The sequence below is a fragment of the Bombina bombina genome, chromosome 8, assembly GCF_027579735.1.
Source record: "Bombina bombina isolate aBomBom1 chromosome 8, aBomBom1.pri, whole genome shotgun sequence".
Classification (NCBI taxonomy): Eukaryota; Metazoa; Chordata; class Amphibia; order Anura; family Bombinatoridae; genus Bombina; species Bombina bombina.
The window spans coordinates 338,971,352-338,993,373 of record NC_069506.1 but is presented as its reverse complement, the minus strand read 5'-3'; the positions used below and the strand labels follow the sequence as shown (position 1 = coordinate 338,993,373).

Here is a 22,022-nt window from a genome sequence, read left to right as displayed (position 1 = left end):
AAGAATTAATTTTCTTGATATTACACTGACTGGGGAAACTTCTGGCAGATGTGTTAATTCAAGTTTATGTCGCAAACCGATTGCAGGAAATGCTTTGCTATATGCTACCAGCAGTCACCCTAAACATGTATTCAAGGGACTCATAAAAGGACAGATGATGCGAGTAAAAAGAAACTGTTTAACCCCTTAACGACTGAGGACGTGCAGGGTACGTCCTCAGAAAAAAGGCAGTTAACGCCTGAGAACGTACCCTGCACGTCCTCAGTGTGGAAAGCAGCTGGAAGCGATCCTGCTCGCTTCCAGATGCTTTCCGGTTATTGCAGTGATGCCTCGATATGGAGGCATCCTGCAATAACCTTTTTAAGCCATCCGGTGCAGAGAGAGCCACTCTGTGGCCCTCTCTGCACCGGAGATCGGTGGCTTACTGCGTTGGTGGGTGGGAGCCGGACCGGGAGGCGGGTGGCGGCCATCGATGGCCCTGTTGATGTGAAGGGGGGCGGGATCGTGGGCGGGGGTGGCTGGGGGCGCGCACGGTGCGCACGCGTGCACGGGAGGGTGGGGGCGGGCGCGTGCACGGGGAGGGAGCGGGTGGGAACCGCTACACTACAGAAAATGATGGAAATAAAAAATATTAAAAAAATGACAAAATGTAAAAAAAAAACGATCAGCAAGGTGGTGGGGGTTTTTCTGTGTGGGGGGGGGGGGAAGCTACACTACAGAAAAAAAACAAACAAACAAAAAAAAGCACTTTTTATTGTAAACTGGGTACTGGCAGACAGCTGCCAGTACCCAAGATGGCCCCCAATAAGGCAGAGGGGAGGTTTAGAGAGCGGTTTTGGGGGGGATCAGGGAGGTTGGGGGCTAAGGGGGGGATCCTACACAGTAGCATATGTAAATATGCTAAAAAATTTTTTTTTTTTTTTTTTAAAACCCTTTTATTTTAGTACTGGCAGACTTTCTGCCAGTACTTAAGATGGCGGGGACAATTGTGGGGTGGGGGAGGGAAGGGAGCTGTTTGGGAGGGATCAGGGGGTGGGATGTGTCAGATGGGAGGCTGATCTCTACACTAAAGCTAAAATTAACCCTGCAAGCTCCCTACAAACTCCCTAATTAACCCCTTCACTGCTAGCCATAATACACGTGTGAGGCGCAACAGGATTTAGCGGCCTTCTAATTACCAGAAAGCAACGCCAAAGTCATATATGTCTGCTATTTCTGAACAAAGGGGATCCCAGACAAGCATTTACAACCATTTGTGCCATAATTGCACAAGCTGTTTGTAAATGATTTCAGTGAGAAACCTAAAATTGTGAAACATTTTAAGTTTTTCTTAATTTAATCGCATTTGGCGGTGAAATGGTGGCATTAAATATACCAAAATGTGCCTAGATCAATACTTGGGGTTGTCTACTACACTACACTAAAGCTAAAATTAACCCTACAAGCTCCCTAAAAGCTCCCTAATTAACCCCTTAACTGCTGGGCATAATACACTTGTGGTGCGCAGTGGCATTTAGCGGCCTTCTAATTACCAAAAAGCAACGCCAAAGCCATATATGTCTGCTATTTCTGAACAAAGGGGATCCCAGAGAAGTATTTACAACCATTTATGCCATAATTGCACAAGTTGTTTGTAAATAATTTCAGTGAGAAATCGAAAGTTTGTGAAAAAGTTTGTGAAAAAGTGAACGATTTTTTGTATTTGATCGCATTTGGCGGTGAAATGGTGGCATGAAATATACAAAAATGGCCTAGATCAATACTTTGGGATGTCTACTAAAAAAAATATATACATGTCAAGGGATATTCAGGGATTCCTGACAGATATCAGTGTCCCAAAGTAACTAGCGCTAATTTTGGAAAAAAGTGGTTTGGAAATAGCAAAGTGCTACTTGTACTTATTGCCCTATAACTTGCAAAAAAAGCAAAGAACATGTAAACATTGGGTATTTCTAAACTCAGGACAAAATTTAGAAACTATTTAGCATGGGTGTTTTTTGGTGGTTGTAGATATGTAACAGATTTTGGGGGTCAAAGTTAGAAAAAGTGTGTTTTTTTCCATTTTTCCTCATATTTTATCATTTTTTTTATAGTAAATGATAAGATATGATGAAAATAATGGTATCTTTAGAAAGTCCATTTAATGGCGAGAAAACGGTATATAATATGTGTGGGTACAGTAAATGAGCAAGAGGAAAATTACAGCTAAACACAAACACCGCAAAAATGTAAAAATAGCCTTGGTCCCAAACGGACAGAAAATGGAAAAGTGCTGTGGTCATTAAGGGGTTAAAAGAGGCAGATTATTGTAAAGAAAGTGAAGATCTAGTTAAACGTCTGATAAATAGAGGTTATCAGAGAAATACAAATCTCAAAACCAAAAAGGAAATAGATAAATACAAGCGATAAGAACTGTTAATAAATAGAAAGAAGAAAAGAATAGACACAAGATCAATGTTTATCACCAAATATTCTAATCAATATAATGAGATTTGTAGCATTGTAAAAAAATATCTCCCTATCTTATATGGGGATGATATCTTAAAAAGGTGATTAATAATAGATGTAAATTTGTCTATTCTAAAAATAATACGCTGGCAAATATGTTGTCACCAAGTATGCTAAAAAGCAAAAAACAACACACCACTGACAGCTCCTGGTTAAAGCATAATGGTAGCTATAGATGTGGTATTAATCACTGCAAAGCGCGTGAGTACCATAATGTAACCAGCACGTTCAGATCACATGTAACAGGAGAAATCTTTAACGTACAGGGATGTGTGAACTGTAGTTCATGCTATGTTATATACTTAGTTGAATGTAAGCTATGTAAGGGTCAATACGTGGGCCTCACCACTCGTGAAGCAAGAAGACGTATAAGAGAACATTTAGGAGACATTAAAAGTAATGTCCCATGTTCAGCTCTTAGCAGACACTTTATTTATGAACACAATCAGATAGCAGACTCCTTTAGATGGAACATAGTATAAGCAATCAAGACCCCCATTAGAGGAGGAGATAAATCACAAATCCTAGATAGACAAGAAGTCTACTGGATTTTCAGACTGAAAACTCAAGTCCCCTTAGTCTATAATTCTGAATATTATCTTGTAAATTTTTGGAAATGAGTACCAAGAATCTATAATCATATAACTATTACTGTATTGAAAAGAATACATCAATATACAAGATATATAGATTTTAGTATTAATACATGTACATTACAGGAGAGAAAAATTATAATTTAACTATTGTTAAAGATTTAAAATATCACATATGCAGGACCAAATAAATAAATGTATGTTTATCTCTTGTGGAACATTTTTTACAAATTGTGTACCATCGAAAAATTATATATTGTTAATAACTAAGTAGATACACAGGAAATGTATTATTTGAAATTGAAAAGTTTTGACTTGATAATATTGTTAAAAGATATGCATTATGGAGCTGCACTAACAATAGTTTTACTTTACTATATATTAATTTCTATCTATGTATATAATAATTAATATATATTGCCTATATAGGTATGTAACATTACTAGTTAGTGGTATTTTTGTTTAGTTTTGTTATATTCTTTCATTCATTATAGTTTAGTTATAGAGTACATAGTTTGCAGCTAAATAAGAATCATTGATGCCATTTTGGAATATAATGGGTTAAACTAAAAACAAAACAGATGCATATGATTGAATTGTAATTAGAAACCTATATAATGCGAGGTAAGATGTTACTAGATAGAGTCTATGAATATGGCAACAAGTTAGCTGAAACGTGTTAGACCAATCTTTTCATTTTTATTCTATTTCTGTATACTGTTTTAAATGGATAACAAATAAAGTGTAACTTTTTATATATATATATATATATATATATATATATATATATATATATATATATATATATATATACATACTTTTTGGGATTATCTGTTTGCTCTTATTTGCATTCTGGCTATACGCTCAGACCTGCCATTTCTATGGCTGATGTTGCGGCTTTATCAGCTTTTTGGTTGAATAGCTTAGTACAACGGGAAAAAGACTCTAATTTGCATAGCATTGTTTGTTTATTTCAACATGCTAATCATTTTATCTGTGATGCTATTTTTGATATCATCAAGATTAATGTTAAATCTATGTCTTTGGCTATTTTAGCTAGAAGAGCTTTACGGCTCAAATCATGGAATGCTGACATGGTATCTAAATCTAGGTTACTATCTCTATCATCCCAGGGTAATAATTTTTTGGTTCCCAGTTGGATTCTATTATATCCACTATTATTGGGGGGAAGGGAGTTTTTTTGCCTCAAGATAAAAAGTCTAAAGACAAATCTAAAGCTTCTAATCAGTTTAGTTCCTTTCATCAGAATAGAGAACAGAAAACCACTTCTTTCCCCTAAAGTCTCTGGTTCCAATTGGAAACCACCCTCGAGTTGGAATAAATCCAAGCCTTACAAGAAACCAAAGCCAGCCCCCAAGACTGCATGAAGGTGTGGCCCTCGATCCAGTTCTGCAGATGGGGGGCAGATTGAAATTATTTCAAGACGTTTGGGCAGTTTCCATTCAGTATTGTCTCTCAGGAGTATCGAATAGGTTTCAGAATAAGACCTCCTGTGAGAAGATTTTTTCTTTCTCACGTTCCAACAAATCCTGTGAAAGCTCAGGCTTTTCTGAAGTGTGTTTCAGACCTAGAGCTTTCAGTAGTAATTGTACTAGTTACAATTCTTAAACAGAGTCTGGGTTTTAATTCAAATATATTCATTGTCCCGAAGAAGGAAAATTCTTTCAGAGCAGTTCTAGATCAAGATGGTGACTATAAGGACTATTCTGCCTTTTGTTCAGCAAGGTTATCATTACATTACCTCAATAGACTTAGAGGATGCATATCTTCATATACCGATTCATCCAGACCACTATAGGTTTCTGAGATTCTCTTTTCTAGACAAGCATTACCAGTTTGTTGCTCTTCCATTTGGCCTACCAACAGCTCCAAGAATCTTTTTAAAGGTTCTAATTGCCCTTCTATCTATAATCAGAGAGCAGGGTATTGCAGTGTTTTCTTATTTGGACGATATCTTGGTACTGGCTCAGTCTTTTCATTTAGCAGAATCTCACATGAATCAACTTGTGTTGTTTCTTCAAAGACATGGTTGGAGGATCAATTTTAAAAAAGAGTTCCTTGATTTCTCACCTTTTTAGGTTTCCAGATAAAGACAGAGTCGTGGACACTGAATCTAACAGACATGAGACAAATGAAATTGGTTTCTGCCTGTCAAAACCTTCAGTCTCGATCATTCCCTTCAGTGGCTATGTGCATGGAAGTTTTTAGGTTTCATGACTGCAGCATCGGACACGAATCCCTTTGCTCATTTTCATATGAGACCTCTGCAGTTTTGCATGCTGAATTAATGGTGCAGGGATTATACTCGGATATCACAGTTGATATACTTAAATCCCAACATTCAACTCACTCTGTCTTGGTGGTTAGTCCATTATTGGATTATTCAAGGGGCCTCTTTTGTTCATCCTGCCTGGACTGTGATTTCAACAGATGCAAGTCTCACAGGTTGGGGAGTTTTCTGAGGGTCTCTGACAGCACAGGGAATTTGGAATCCTCAAGAGGCGAGGTTACAATCAATATTTTAGAACTCTGTGCTATTTCCAGGGCTCTTCATGCCTATTAAAGAGAGAATTATTCATTCATTTTCAGACAGACAATATCACAACTGTGGCATATGTCCAACTCCTGTGTAATTTCGGCAATACATATCCTAGGTGTAGACAATTGGGAAGCGGATTATCTCAGTCATCAGTCTTTACATCCGGGGGAGTGGTCTCTCCATCCAGATGTATTTTGTCAAATTGTACAGATGTGGGGTCTTCCTGAAATAGATCTGATGGCTTCCCATCTAAACAAGAAGCTTCCCAGGTACCTTTCCAAGTCCAGGGATCCTCATTTTTCCGCCTCTACTTCTTCTTCCAAGGGTGATCTCCAAGATCATATTGGAAAAATTGCATGTGTTTCTGATAGCACCAGCATGGCCTAACAGGTTTTGGTATGCTGATCTTGTCCGGATGTCCAGTTGCCAACCTTGGCCACTTCCTTTAAGGCCGGACCTTCTGTCTCAAGGGCCGTTTATCCTTTAGGATCTCAAATCACTAAATTTGAAGGTATGGAAATTGAACGCTTAGTACTTAGTCATAGAGGTTTCTATGACTCAGTGATTAATACTATGCTGCAGGCTCGTAAGTCTGTTTCAAGGAAAATGTATTATCAGGTTTGGAAAACTTATATTTTATGGTGTTTTTCTCATAAATTCTCTTGGCATTCTTTTAGGATTTCTAGAATTTTACAGTTTCCCCAGGATGGTTTGGATAAAGGTTTGTCTGCAAGTACCTTGAAGGGACAAATCTCTGCTCTTTCTGTTTTATTTCATAGAAAGATTGCTAAACTTCCTGATATTCATTGTTTTGTTCAGGCTTTGGTTCATATCAAGCCTGTTTTTAAATCAATCTCTCCTCGTTGGAGTCTTAATTTTGTTTTGAAGGCTTTGCAGGCTCCTCCTTTTGAGCCTATGCATTCTTTAGATATTAAACTAGGAAAGTGTTGTTTCTTTAGGCTATCTCTTCTGCTAGAAGAGTTTCTTAATTGTCTGCTCTCTCTTGTGAGTCTTTTTTTCTGATTTTCCATCAGGATAAGGCTGTTTTGCAGACTTCCTTTAAATTTCTCCCTAAGGTTGTGAATTCTAACAACATTAGCAGGGAAATTGTTGTTCCTTCCTTGTGTCCTAATCCCAAGAATACTCTTGAAAGATCTTCACATTTTTTGGATGTTGTAAGAGCTTTGAAATATTATGTCAAAGCTACTAAAGATTTCAGGAAAACTTCTAGTCTGTTGTTTTTTTCTGTTCTTAGGAAAGGTCAGAAAGCCTCTGTCATTTCTTTGGCATCTTGGTTAAAGCTTTTGTTTCACAAGGCTTATCTGGAGGCGGGACAGTCTCCCCCTCAGAGAATTACAGCTCATTCTACTAGATCAGTCACCACTTCTTGGGCTTTTAAGAACAAAGCTTTGGTTGATCAGATTTGCAAAGCAGCAACTTGGTCTTCTTTTCATACATTTACTAAATTTTACAATTTTGATGTATTTGCTTCTTCTGAAGCAGTCTTTGGTAGAAAAGTTCTTCAGGCAGCTGTCTCAGTTTGATTCTTCTGCTTATGATTTAAGGTTTTTTCTTGAAATTTATGTGAAATTTATAAGAAAGACTTTTAATTTTTTCAGTGGAAATAGCTGTTTTTATTTTATCCCTCCCTTTCTAGTGACTCTTCTGTGGTCTCCCACATCTTGGGTGTTTCTATCCCATACGTCACAAGCTCATGGACTCTTGCCAATTACATGAAATAAAACATAATTTATGTTAGAACTTACCTGATAAATTCATTTCTTTCATATTGACAAGAGTCCATGAGGCCCACCCTTTTTTATGGTGATAATGATTTTTGTATAAAAAGCACAATTTTATTTCCAGTTCCTCTTTTTGTATGCTTTTTTTTACTTCTTATTTTATCACCCCACTACTTGGCTATTCATAAACTGAATTGTGGGTGTGGTGAGGGGTGCATTTATAGGCATTTTGAGGTTTGGGAAACTTTGCCCCTCCTGGTAGGATTGTATATCCCATACGTTACTAGCTCATGGACTCTTGCCAATATTAAATAAATTAATTTATCTGGTAAGTTCTTACATAAATTATGTTATTTTGTTTCATTTGATATTCTCCAATTGGGTCATTTGGAATTTGTTTCTTAACAAGTCTGTAAACCCTTTATTTCCTATAGGAAACATTTTCAGAGCATAGAGGTGCAACAATAGTTTCAAAGCGTCAGTTTACTGTAATTTGTTTCTCTACTTTAATGTGTTCCTAGTGATCTATTTTACATGCAGGAGTCTAGTAATGTTTACATGGCACTGATAATGCAAGCAAACAGCAAGTTGACCTATCATTAAATAAAACTGACAGGCAGGGCAATTTATAACATTTCAGCCATCCCCATTTGAAGTTATGATTATCCAAGTGCAAAAGTGAAATTGACATACTTAATGACTTGCACAGTAATCGACCAACTAACAAAAATGTTGGTGAATTTTTAGTGAATAGTGTAATACCCTTCTCTAGGAAAACCTTTCCCACCTAGAGTAATGCGTTTAACCACATAACAAATCAAGCAATTTTTGTTGCATTTATTTTTTGACTCTTTAAATTGATGGCTCATTTATTGTATGTCTGATGAATACAGAAAATTGAAATTGTAAATCTCTGTGAATTTTAGCATAAGTCTGAAAATATATGCACATGTCCTAATAAATATCTGTGATTATTTTTTTTTTTATTTCTTTTAAGATATGACAATGCTAAACTTATATGGAGATGGATGGGCAAAGCCACTTTTAGGCATTGACCTAAAGAGGAATATGAAAATCTTATGGAAAAGACATGCACAACCATTTGTTAGTAGTTCATACCATTCTTGTAGAGAAGACCGCACTATCCCTCGTGAAATTGACCTAATTGGAGGTAACCAACATACAATCATTGCACTACACATTGGGATACATTTTAGATCTCATCCCATCCATCACTACATCAGGAGACTCTTCAACATTAGACATGCATTGGAAAGACTCTTCCATAGAAGTCCTCAAACCAAAGTAATCATTAAGACTGAGAACAATGGAGAAATTGATGTTTATGAATCAAAAGGTGATTTCCATGGGTATATTCATTACAGAATTTTGGAGTCTGTGTTTAAAGATCTCAATGTTGGCTTTGTCAATGGGTGGGATATGACAATCGCATTTGATTCCAATAATCTTCACCCACCAGAAGAATACTATAAGAATGAAGTTGACATGCTGATGACTTACATTTGTTAATGGACACTGTAAAATATTGTTTATATACCCCAAGCCTTAAATATAATTCCATTTTGTCCATATTATTGTTTCTATTTTCTTGTACTAATATTCTCTGATAATTGCCTTTGGATTGATTGTTTTCATTATGATTATTTACCAGAAGATGACTGTAATGCTCGTGGGATATTCCTCTATCAGACCAAACTTGTCCAGTAGTCTTCTTATCCCGGCATCAAGTGGAATGATAGGAAAAAACAGAGAGAGTTAATAAAATTAGGTAAACAGTACTAACAGTAGGCAGGGCAGTCCTTCACGGCAATAAATTTAACGCAGAGAGTGGTCAAGATAGGCAGGGTCCGGCAACAAGAAGTCAATCCAGCAGAATAGTAGTTCAGGGGTAAACAAATAGAATAGGCAGAGTTCAGTAATGGTAAGGCAATCCAGCAATACAGGGGTTAATCAAGTAGAGTGTTCAGAGAGGCAGAGTTCACTAACAACAATTAGGCAATCCAGCAATTCAGGGGTTAAGCAAGCAGAGTGGCCAGACAGGCAGAGTTCAGTATCAATTAGGCAATCCAGCAATTCAGGGGTTAAGCAAGCAGAGTGGTCAGACAGGCAGAGTTCAGTATCAATTAGGCAATCCAGCAATTCAGGGGTTAAGCAAGCAGAGTGGTTAGACAGGCAGAGTTTAGTAACAGTATGGTAATCCAGCAAAAAGTAACACAGCACCCATGAGCACACAAAGCAACACCTATACTTGGGCAGTTAAATGAAGTGAAGGAGGTACTTACATAGGCGCCTGTTCGCACCAAGGAGACCTACCAGGTGCATGGAGAAGCAGCATCAGGAGAGAGAGCCACAGCATGTGGCAATGACGTCATCGCCGTACGCTCACAACCACTGCTGGATCTATGGCAATGGCCATAGCAACAAGTCACTACCGCTGCGTCTATGGCAACAGCCATAGCGAGCAGTGGCATTGTGGCGGCGTGACAATGACAAAGCAGAGTTGTAGCAAATGTAGTAACACAGTAACCACCTTCTGACTTGTTGGCAGCCCTGGGCCAGATTCCATCCACCAGGTTCTTAACTGTGGCCCTCAAGCTTCAGCAGAAAATTTATTTGCAAAAGTTAACTGTTGTTTGCCTACCTGGAAAGTAAACATGTAACATATTACAGTGAATGTGTATTTGTGTTGTCTGAATGTGTGATCAGTGTATCGGTTATGTCCTTGTAGGAGGTACATCTAAACCTCCACTCAATTTCATTTAAGATGCAGCAACTTGTTAAGTTTTAGAGGAAGATAAGCTTCTCAGTTTAATAGTAATAGATTGGTTTTGCACTTGCAACCTTTAGTAGTGATTGACTCAGAAACAAAAATGAAACTGTATGTGCGCATCTATTTAGTATTTTCTAATATTTCTAGCTGAAAGCAATCTTCTGCCTCTTTGCTTTGGGTGCCACAAAATGAAAATATGACAGATTTTTAAGCTGCCAAAGAGTGTTCTTTTATTGACAGCAATTTTAACAGCTTATGGGCAGTTGAGAAAGATAAACATCACCATAGTGTCACAATTTAAATGATGTGTCTGAATAAATGTTGTCATTGAAATGTTTTAATTGGTTGTTACTGTAAGGGTGAGCTATCTGAGGATTGGGTGGGCTAGATTAAAAGCAGTTGGTGTTAATTCTGATCTCAGGAGCTATGTGATTGTCAGGTTTTAATATGGTTTGCGGGGTTAATTTAATCATAGAACATGAAAATGTATTTGTATTAAGAAAAAGAAATGAAGAGGAAAAGAGAAAAATGAGAATGGCACTACATAATAGTGACCCTATTGATATGATAAGAATATATTTCTGACCAAATAAGGGAATGTGTGCTGTATACTAGAAGATCAAGTGGGAGGGTTTGTGGAACAAACTGAAGTTAAAAACAAAACTTTATTATTTATTTTTAAAAAATGAGAAAGAAACAAATGAAAAGAAAATAGTGAACGTAAGGTAAATAGCACCAACGTGATCAAGTACTACAGTGCTGTACTCATCATACTATAAGTGGGTAGCTTATATCAAAAAGTACATTCCCACATAAATAATAAGCATACATTTATAACGACTTCTATGAGCAAATTTTGATTAAATAAATGCGCTGGAAGTAACTAGTGATATGGGTAATAATACTGATATCACTGTTATCACATAGGTTTAATAAGTATAAATTGAGAAAAGCTATCCACCTTATAAGGTGAAGGGGAAATTCCCAATATTACCTCAGAGACAAATTTGTCAAGATTGATATTGAAAATAGTTAGCTGCTTCTATAATAGGCTTAGATGTATATTGTTAGAATATGCAAATAGCTAATATGATAACCGTACTTAATAGCCTAATATTCGGCAATATGATGATATGATTGTGGTCAATCAAGATATATTGTATATTGCTGTTTAAATATTGGCTACTGCATATATGGTTGCTTGAAAAAACATTAATGGCTAGATTTAGAGTTTTGTCGGTAAAGACCCGCGTAGCTAACGCAGCTTTTTTTCCCAACGCACCCTTAAGACAATGCTGGTATTTAGAGTTGTCTGAGGGGCTGCGTTAGTCTCCAAAAAGGGTGCGTTGAGCCGAATGAACCGCCACTTCAATCCTCAATACCAGCGTTGCTTACGGTAGCGGTAAGCTGGCAAAACGTGCTCGTGCACGATTCCCCCATAGGAAAAAATGGGGCAATTTGGGATGAAAAAAACCTAACACCTAAAAAAAAAGCAGCGTTAAGCTCCAAACGCAGCCCCATTGTTTCCTATGGGGAAACACTTTCTAAGTCTGCACCTAACACCCTAACATGAACCCCGAGTCTAAACACCCCTAACCTTACACTCATTAACCCCTAATCTGCTGCCCCCGCTATCGCTGACACCTGCATTATACTATTAACCCCTAATCTGCCGCTCCGGACAACGCCGCAACCTACATTATCTCTATCTGCTGCCCCTAATATAGCCAAACCCTATATTATATTTATTAAGCCCTAATCTGCCCCCCCAATGTCGCCGCTACCTTACCTACACTTATTAACCCCTAATATGCTGACCGGACCTCGCCGCTACTCTAATAAAGTTATTAACCCCTAAACCGTCACACTCCCGCCTCGCAAACCCTATAATAAATAGTATTAACCCCCAATCTGCCCCCCCAACGTCGCCGCCACCTAACTTCAAGTATTAACCCCTAATCTGCAGAACCTCGCCGCTACTCTAATCAATGTATTAACCCCTAAAGCTAAGTCTAACCCTAACAACCCCATAAATTAAATATAATTTTAATCTAACGAAATAAATTAAATCTTATTAACTAAAGTATTCCTATTTAAAACTAAATTATTACCTATAAAATAAACCCTAATATAGCTACAATATAACGAATAATTATATTGTAGCTATTTTCAGATTTATATTTATTTTACAGGCAACTTTGTATTTATTTTAACTAGGTACAATAGCTATTAAATAATTATTAACTATTTAATAGCTACCTAGTTAAAATAATTACAAAATTACCTCTAAAATAAATCCTAACCTAAGTTACAATTAAACCTAACACTACACTATCAATAAATTAATTAACTAAACTACCTACAATTACATACAATTAAATAATCTAAACTAAATTACAAAAAAAACAAACACTAAATTACAAAAAAAAAAAAAAGATTACAAGAATATTAGGCTAATTACACCTACTCTAAGCCCCCTAATAAAATAAAAAAGCCCCCCAAAATAATAAAGGTCCCTACCCTATTCTAAATTAAAAAGTAACCAGCTCTTTTGCCAGCCCTTAAAAGGGCTTTTTGCAGGGCATGCCCCTAAGTAATCAGCTCTTTTGCCTGTAAAAAAAAACATACAATACCCCCCCCCAACATTACAACCCACCACCCACATACCCCTACTCTAACCCAAACCCCCCTTAAATAAACCTAACACTACCCCCCTGAAGATCTCCCTACCTTGAGTCGTGTTCAACCAGCCGTGCACCGATGGACCAAAAGAGGACATCCGGAGCGGCAGAAATCTTCATCCTATCTGGGCAGAAGAGGACATCCAGACCGGCAGACATCTTCATCCAAGCGGCATCTTCTATCTTCATCCATCCGGAGCGGAGCGGAGCCATCTTCTTCCAGCCGACGCAGATCCATGCTCTTCAACCGACGCCTATTCGCCGAATGTAGGTTCCTTTAAATGACGTCATCCAAGATGGCGTCCCTCTAATTCTGATTGGCAGATAGGATTCTATCAGCCAATCGTAATTAAGGTAGGAAAAATCTGATTGGCTGATTAAATCAGCCAATCAGATTCAAGTTCAATCCGATTGGCTGATCCAATCAGCCAATCAAATTGAGCTTGCATTCTATTGGCTGTTCAGATCAGCCAATAGAATGCAAGCTCAATCTGATTGGCTGATTGGATCAGCCAATCAGATTTTTCCTACCTTAATGCTCCGCTCCACTCTGGATGGATGAAGATAGAAGATGCCGCTTGGATGAAGATGTCTGCCGGCCCGGATGTCCTCTTCTGCCCGGATAGGATGAAGACTTCTGCCGCTCCGGATGTCCTCTTTTGGTCCATCGGTGCCCGGCTGGGTGAACACGAGTCAAGGTAGGGAGATCTTCAGGGGGGTAGTGTTAGGTTTTTTAAGGGGGGTTTGGGTTAGAGTAGGGGTATGTGGGTGGTGGGTTTTAATGTTGGGGGGGATTGTATTTTTTTTTTACAGACAAAATAGCTGATTACTTAGGGGCATGCCCCGCAAAGCCCTTTTTAGGGCTGGTAAAAGAGCTGGTTACTTTTTAATTTAGAATAGGGTAGGGACCTTTATTATTTTGGGGGGCTTTTTTATTTTATTAGGGGGCTTAGAGTAGGTGTAATTAGCCTAATATTCTTGTAATCTTTTTTTTTTTTTTTTGTAATTTAGTTTAGATTATTTAATTGTATGTAATTGTAGGTAATTTATTTAATTAATTTATTGATAGTGTAGTGTTAGGTTTAATTGTAACTTAGGTAAGGATTTATTTTACAGGTAATTTTGTAATTATTTTAACTAGGTAGCTATTAAATAGTTAATAACTATTTAATAGCTATTGTACCTAGTTAAAATAAATACAAAGTTGCCTGTAAAATAAATATAAATCCTAAAATAGCTACAATATAATTATTTGTTATATTGTAGCTATATTAGGGTTTATTTTACAGGTAAGTATTTAGTTTTAAATAGGAATACTTTAGTTAATAAAATTTAATTTATTTCGTTAGATTAAAATTATATTTAATTTAGGGTGGGTGTTAGGGTTAGGGTTAGACTTAGCTTTAGGGGTTAATACATTTATTAGAGTAGCGGCGAGGTCGGCAGATTCCGGTCGGCAGATTAGGTGTTAATACTTGAAGTTAGGTGGCGGCGACGTTGGGGGGGGGGGGCAGATTAGGGGTTAATACTATTTATTATAGGGTTTGCAAGGCGGGAGTGCAGCGGTTTAGGGGTTAATACATTTATTATAGTGACGGCGAGGTCCAGTCAGCAGATTAGGGGTTAATAAGTGTAGTTAGGTGGCGGCGACGTTGGGGGGGGCAGATTAGGGGTTAATAAATATTATGTAGGTGTCGGCGATGTTAGGGGCAGCAGATTAGGGGTTCATAGGGATAATGTAGGTGGCGGCGGTGTGCGGTCGGCAGATTAGGGGTTAAAAATATTTATTATAGTGGCAGCGATGTGGGGGGACCTCGGTTTAGGGGTACATAGGTAGTTTATGGGTGTTAGTGTACTTTAGAGCACTGTAGTTAAGAGCTTTATAAACTGGCGTTAGCCCATAAAGCTCTTAACTACTGACTTTTTTTTCGGCTGGAGTCTTGTCGGTAGAGGCTCTACTCTTCACTTCAGCCAAGACTCTAAATACCGGCGTTAGGAAGATCCCATTGAAAAGATAGGATACGCAATAAGGGGATCTGCGGTATGGAAAAGTTGCGGCTTGAAAGTGAGCGTTAGACCCTTTCATGCCTGACTCTAAATACCAGCGGGCGGCCAAAAGCAGCGTTAGGACCCCTTAACGCTGCTTTTGACGGCTAACGCCAAACTCTAAATCTAGCCGTAAGTATTTATAACTTGCAATTATAAATAAAGTTATATAAAGGAGATCTAAATTTACCCAAGATTATAGAGAATGTTACATTCAATACATATTATGTAAGTACACAGCTGGTTGATATTTCCTAAATGTAGAGAATAAATTAAATTTCTTAGTGGAGTATAGTGAGCACAGACAGGGTGGCGTCAGGTCCGTGTTTATGATTATGGTCTGTGTGACGGAAACCGGTCAGACATGTTTCCTGAGTTTTGATTCTATCTGGAATAAAGTTTATTACGTATCATTGAGGCTGCTTTAGAACTCTTTATTTTTATTTCCTAAATGTTTCTGACTTATAAATAGTAATGGGTAATCATTAGCGTAAATGTATATATTGATTAAGTAAAAATATTGGCATTATAACCCCGCTATCTATCACTACATTACAGGATTAGCACATAATGAAAAACGGACCGCTTAAACAAAACGCCAATGGCGAAGATTGCACATGTAGGTAGTGTAAAGCAGACCGTTGAACCCCAATACCATAAAGGATAGATAGCTTCCAACAAAAAATGAGGTGCTACATATTTTATTATTTTCACTACAGTTAAAAACTAGGATCCCATGACTCCTCTGGCTAGCTCCCTGACATGTTTCGCAAATTAACGCTTTATCAAAGGCTCAACATGTATTTGTGTTACTCCTGTTTTTAGTTCTGGTTGTATACAATTAGGGTTTATAATATCTGGTTTGCTAGATGACAACTTGACATGTACATCAGAATATGCAGTCTATATAAGTATTTCTCCTGGTTTTCTTTACTGGGCTAGATTATGAGTTTCATCCTATCTGTTGCGCATGAGCGATATTAGGTTTATTGCGGCTTTTTGCATGCATCGGAAGTAGCGCTCTATTGCGAGTTGAAAGTAAATGTGTTCACTTGAGCATGATTGAATTTAAGGCAAGTCGGGATAGCGTGACCTCAGAGCTTTGGTTAATTGTTATGTGAGACAACAACGTGCACAAAACACATCAAAATTACATTTAAAAGTACATTTACACTCATAATAACATTGCTTAATAAAAATTATAAAAAAAAGGGGGGCAGAAGGGTCTTCAAGGGAAATGGCCTTAAACGAATGGAGCTCCGAAGCCACTGCTCCATTAAACTATCCCATGCTGGGGGGAATGAAGGATCCGTGTTTGCACAACACAGTTAACTGTCAGGGAAACCTAGACAGCTCAATAATGGAGATCAAGCACCTGAAGCAGTGAAATGCTGAACACAGCTCTCCGTCATTACAAAGCTGACTCCACAATAGACATCGGAGGGGCTTGGTGCTTTGCATAATGGCTGAGCTTCTTATCAAACCACTAAAGAAACTGCCAACTACACATCAACACTGTGAGTACAGCAAATATGACACACGCCGTTATTGGCTGGATAGTCTTGAGGTACAAGGTACTAAGGTACAAATCTGACCAAATACACTAAATGGGAGTAATACACTTATAGACTTAAAGCAAACAACTCTGCTTACAAAGAGAATCCCCCCAAACACACAGAGTTTAATGGGGCAGCTTTTCATACACAATACACAATCTGGCATATTTGAAAGTTAGTGTGCGCCACAATTAATTCTAACTTGGCATTTAATGCCTTCCACAAATATAGGCTTCCAAAATACCTGTATTCAGATTCTACAGTCTCTAAAACTAATGGGGCACTGAACCTATAAACTACATGGAATAAATGAATACTACAGCATCATAAGACACACATATTGTATACAGCCTTTATTGGAATTACTGCTTCTATATTGAAGTAAAGCTTACAGAGAACTACTATTTTTTTTATTTTTTTTTGCAATTGCTTTAATAGATCATTCCAAAATTGTCATAGGATATTAATGTCTTAATATAATAAAATACATTTCATTGTACCTGTATAATCTACTAAATATATTCACTCTTTACAAATACTATTGTGTTTCCCAAAAAGAAAGAAAGGAGAATAATTATCTGTAGAGACTACTGATAATACCTTTCATAGAGCAAAGTTTCTGTGCTCTTGTAAGCACACTACACTATAGCTTGCTCAATTTAATATGGCATATAAAAGACTATATAATGGTGATAAACCCACTAAATCCACAAATTCTCAATGACCTAAAATGGACACATACTTTAAAGCATTAGGGGCCGATTTACCATCAGTCTGTCCAACATGATCCACTTAGCAGATTATGTCCGACAGATATCGATGAATGCCGACAGCATACGCTGCCAGCATTTATCATTGCACAAGCAGTTCTTGTGAACTGCTTGTGCAATACTGCCCCCTGCAGATTTGCTGCCAATCAGCAACTAGCAGGGGTTGTCAATCAGCCCGATCATATAGGATCGGGCAAATTGATGTCCGCAGTCTCAGAGCACGCAGACCAGTTATGGAGCAGCAGTCTTAAGATTCACAGCTTCATAATTTGGCCCCTTAGAATCAACTTTAGAAAATACAGATAAATCCCCTCCTCTCTTTAACCCAAACAACTTAGAAGAAGAATTAAATAATTCAGATGATGGAAATAATCCTGTCACTAAAACAGACTCAAGCTTTTTACCTACAAAATCTAATTTTGCCACATGTTTAAGTCAAGTGGGGCAAATGATAATGGGTGGAATATCAGAAGTACTGTAAACCAAGATGTATATGCTCTAGGAAATAGGGTAGTCCAATTGGAAGAAAGTATGGATACTATGACTTCAGATCAAGATTCATTAACACTGAAAGTCCAACAGCAAACTGCAATGATACTTAATCTACAAGAAAAAGTAGAAGATCTAGATAACAGAGGTTGCACACAAAACATAACTAAGTGGAGTACTTGAGACAACTCTACCTAATCAACTTGCAGTATATCTACAATGATTCTTCACAACTCTATTAGATAATCCTGAACTCCCTCCAATAATACTGGACAGAGCAAACAGAGCTCTTCGTCCAAAACCTGCAGAATCTGCACCGCCAAGAGACATCATTGTCAAATGCCACAACTTCAATGAGAAAAGATAACAATGGCAGCTCACAAGAAACATCCAATAATGATTAATGGACACAAACTCCAACTCTTTGCAGATGTCAGTCCCTTAACACTGGATAAAAGAAGAGAAGCACAATATATGACATACCCTACAGATGGGGGTTCCCTTTCAGCTTAAAAGTGTCAAAGAAAAATCAATTAATAACATATAAAATTCCGGAACATCAAAAACAATTTTGTAAACAGTTGGGAATCCCAAAACATTCTCTTCCATGTTTGACAGAAGATGTTACCACCTCCTCTAGAAGTGCCAATTTGGATAACCCTAAACTGCAATGCCCTGCATGGACTGTGTCTTCCAAAAAATTCCATCCCACTCAACAGCCACCCAGCTAAGCAGGTTGCATTTATTAGATATAAAGCTCTAAGAACATTTAAGACAAGTAAAGATCTGTCTTACAAGAGTTACTTTCAATAGTGTGACATTTAATTATTATTATTATCATTTATTTGTATAGCGCCACCAAATTCCGTAGCGCTAATGTGTTATGTTTATTGTTAAAAGCTTTTAATATGCAAATAATTATTTTTAGCCTAAAACTCAGCATCAGTAAAAGATACCACACCCATTAGTTATACCAGTCTCCATGCTATTGACCAAGGTATTTAGCTTAATTCCCATTTTGCGTAGCACTAATCGCCTTTTCTATCTATATTTTCATTCTCAGAATAACATTTTTAAGATTTCCATTTTGCAAACAACACCTTATCCTCACTGAATCTAATACCTTAAAACACAAATTGGTCACTTCGACCTATTACTCTGATAGTTGGTTGCATAAGCAATGATTAATGGATTTACCCCAAGACACATGTTCTAATAAGGAGCACAGTCTCCCTTCTTTGAATAGATTTCCTAATTCCACTTCTATTTTCACATTCACAAGCTAAATAAAACAACAGTTACTGATATTAGTGTTTTTTATATGGTTAGGTTCAATTGTTTTTCTAAAGTTATTCTTGGTTGTCATCTGAGTGTCTGTGTTCATCCCTTTATCCTCTCACCTATCCCTGGGCCCGAGTGGAGCGCTAACGCTTTATAGCTCGTATTACAAGTTGAAAGTAAACGTGATCGCTTGAGTGCAATTTAAGTCAACGCTCGTTAGGTTAGTGTGTCCTCAGAGCTCTAGTAAACTGTTTCACTAAACAAAAAGGTGTCACAAAACACTTTTTAAAATACTTTACAAAGTAAAGTTACACTTATAATAACACATCTAATAAAAATTATTAAACAAAAATATTACCCACAAAAGTTATAAGGGCTCAAAGATATGAGATCTTGGGTGTTAGAAACAAAAAAGCAGACAAAGGGCTTTAACATAGACATACATATATATATATATATATATATATATATATATATATATATATATATATATATATACATTTCTATGTATATATATATATATATATATATATATATATATAGTATATATATGTGTACAGATGTATTTATATGTATATATATATATATATATATATATATACACACACAGACATACATGTAATGCAATACTGTACTTAACCTGGAGTTAAGTAGATGAAAACATGTAAAAAACATATTTATTATATTTAATAAAATGTTATACTGTGTATTTACTGTAAATATTTCACATTCCAATGTTCTAAGTATTTCTAAATAGATATATATATATAGTGAAGATTGGAGTAGTCGTGTTGGTCCAGTAGATAAGATGCTCAAAAACGAAGTATTGCAGTATGCAGTGATACCTTTTTTATTGGACTAACATAATATTTCAAAGACAAGCTTTCAAGAGTTTTCCTCTCTTCCTCAGGTCTAAAGCAATACTAATCAATCTGATATAGATACACATCACATACAACAAATGGAAGGGAGGGAGGGGGTTAGGGGGCTGTCATAAAAAGCAGAGAATGTGTCTGAAGGAGAAAATAGCTGAGAATAGCCAGAAAGAATAAATAAACAGAGGAGAGTAAATAGGCCAGATGAGAGGAAAAACAAAAGGAAAAAGAAACCAATATAGGACAATAAAATGAGAGATTATAGAAGGTTATGGTAGTGTGTGAGAAAGCCAGAGTCTACATTAAGTTCTTTATTTCTGGTATTGAAATCTGTGATCATTTTCATCTCAAACGTCTTTCGTTCATGAGAGTCTTTGAAATTCCCTTTAAGAACTTTAATCCTGAGGTTAAGGATGGAGTGACCAGTCTGGGTGAAGTGATGACCAACAGGGGTACAATATTCATTTTCCTTGTGGTTTTTGATCGAGTGTCTGTGTAGATTCATTCTGAGATGCAGCTTTAGGCCAGTTTCTACAATGTAGCAACCTCTGTCACACGCTGTACACTGTATCATGTACACCACATTAGCAGATGAGCACGAATAGGATCCTTTAATATTATATGGCGCGTTGTTGTGTCTGGCTGTGTTGTTGTCACATATATGTTGACACAGTTTGCAGAGTGATTTGTTGCATCATGCAGTGCCATTCTGTGTAAGCTTCTGTTCTGTGGTTAATTTGCTGCGGACCAATCTCTGTCTCAGGTTAGGCGGTTGTTTGAATGCTAGTATAGGGGTTCAGGAAATATTTTTTTGAGTGTGGGGTCCTCTGAAATTAGTGGTTGTAGCTCTTTAATAATTTTGCGTACTCCTTCCAGAGTAGGGTTGTAAGTGACTACCATCCCAATCACACCAAACAAGGTATCATCTACAGCCAAGCTATCAGATATCACCGCATTTGCTCTGACACAAAAGACAGAGATCAGCACCTGAGTACACTGTCAGAGTCATTTAGGCAAAAGGGCTACAAGGAAAGGACAATATCTAAAAAAATAAAATCTGCCCTAAAAACACCACGGGAAAGGCTCCTACAATACAAAGAAAAGGAAAACAAAGCAAGAACCCCTCTAGTAGTCACTTACAACCCTACTCTGGAAGGAGTACGCAAAATTATTAAAGAGCTACAACCACTAATTTCAGAGGACCCCACACTCAAAAAAATATTTCCTGAACCCCCCATACTAGCATTCAAACAACCACCTAACCTGAGACAGAGATTGGTCCGCAGCAAATTAACCACAGAACAGAAGCTTACAAAGAATGGCACTGCATGATGCAACAAATCACTCTGCAAACTGTGTCAACATATATGTGACAACAACACAGCCAGACACAACAACGCGCCATATAATATTAAAGGATCCTATTCATGCTCATCTGCTAATGTGGTGTACATGATACAGTGTACAGCGTGTGACAGAGGTTGCTACATTGTAGAAACTGGCCTAAAGCTGCATCTCAGAATGAATCTACACAGACACTCGATCAAAAACCACAAGGAAAATGAATATTGTACCCCTGTTGGTCATCACTTCACCCAGACTGGTCACTCCATCCTAAACCTCAGGATTAAAGTACTTAAAGGGAATTTCAAAGACTCTCATGAATGAAAGACGTTTGAGATGAAAATGATCACAGATTTCAACACCAGAAATGAAGGACTTAATGTAGACTCTGACTTTCTCACACACTACCATAACTTTCTATAATCTCTCATCTTATTGTCCTATATTGGTTTATTTTTCCTTTTGTTTTTCCTCTCATCTTGCCTATTTACTCTCCTCTGTTTATTTATTCTTTCTGGCTATTCTCAGCTATTTTCTCCTTAAGACACATTCTCTGCTTTTTATGACACCCCTCTCACCCCCATCCCTCCCTTCCATTTGTTGTATGTGATGTGTATCTATATCAGATTGATCAATATTGTTTTAGACCTGAGGAAGAGAGGAAAACTCTCAAAAGCTTGTCTTTGAAATATTATGTTAGTCCAATAAAAAAGGTATCACTGCATACTGCAATACTTTTCGCCTAGATTTAGAGTTCTGCGTTAGCCGTCAAAACCAGCATTAGGG

At 37.2% G+C, this 22,022-nt stretch overlaps 1 protein-coding gene across 1 annotated transcript in view; it reads left to right on the top strand.

Annotated features, from left to right (window-relative positions):
* The window catches only part of LOC128639043 (NXPE family member 4-like), a 203,956-nt gene extending 195,023 nt beyond the window's left edge, over positions 1-8,933 (top strand). The window contains exon 4 of the mRNA XM_053691184.1: positions 8,401-8,933. Coding sequence (XP_053547159.1) covers positions 8,401-8,933 — 533 coding nt within the window. The remainder of the gene's footprint in view (positions 1-8,400) is intronic.
* The last annotated feature ends 13,089 nt before the right edge of the window (positions 8,934-22,022 follow it).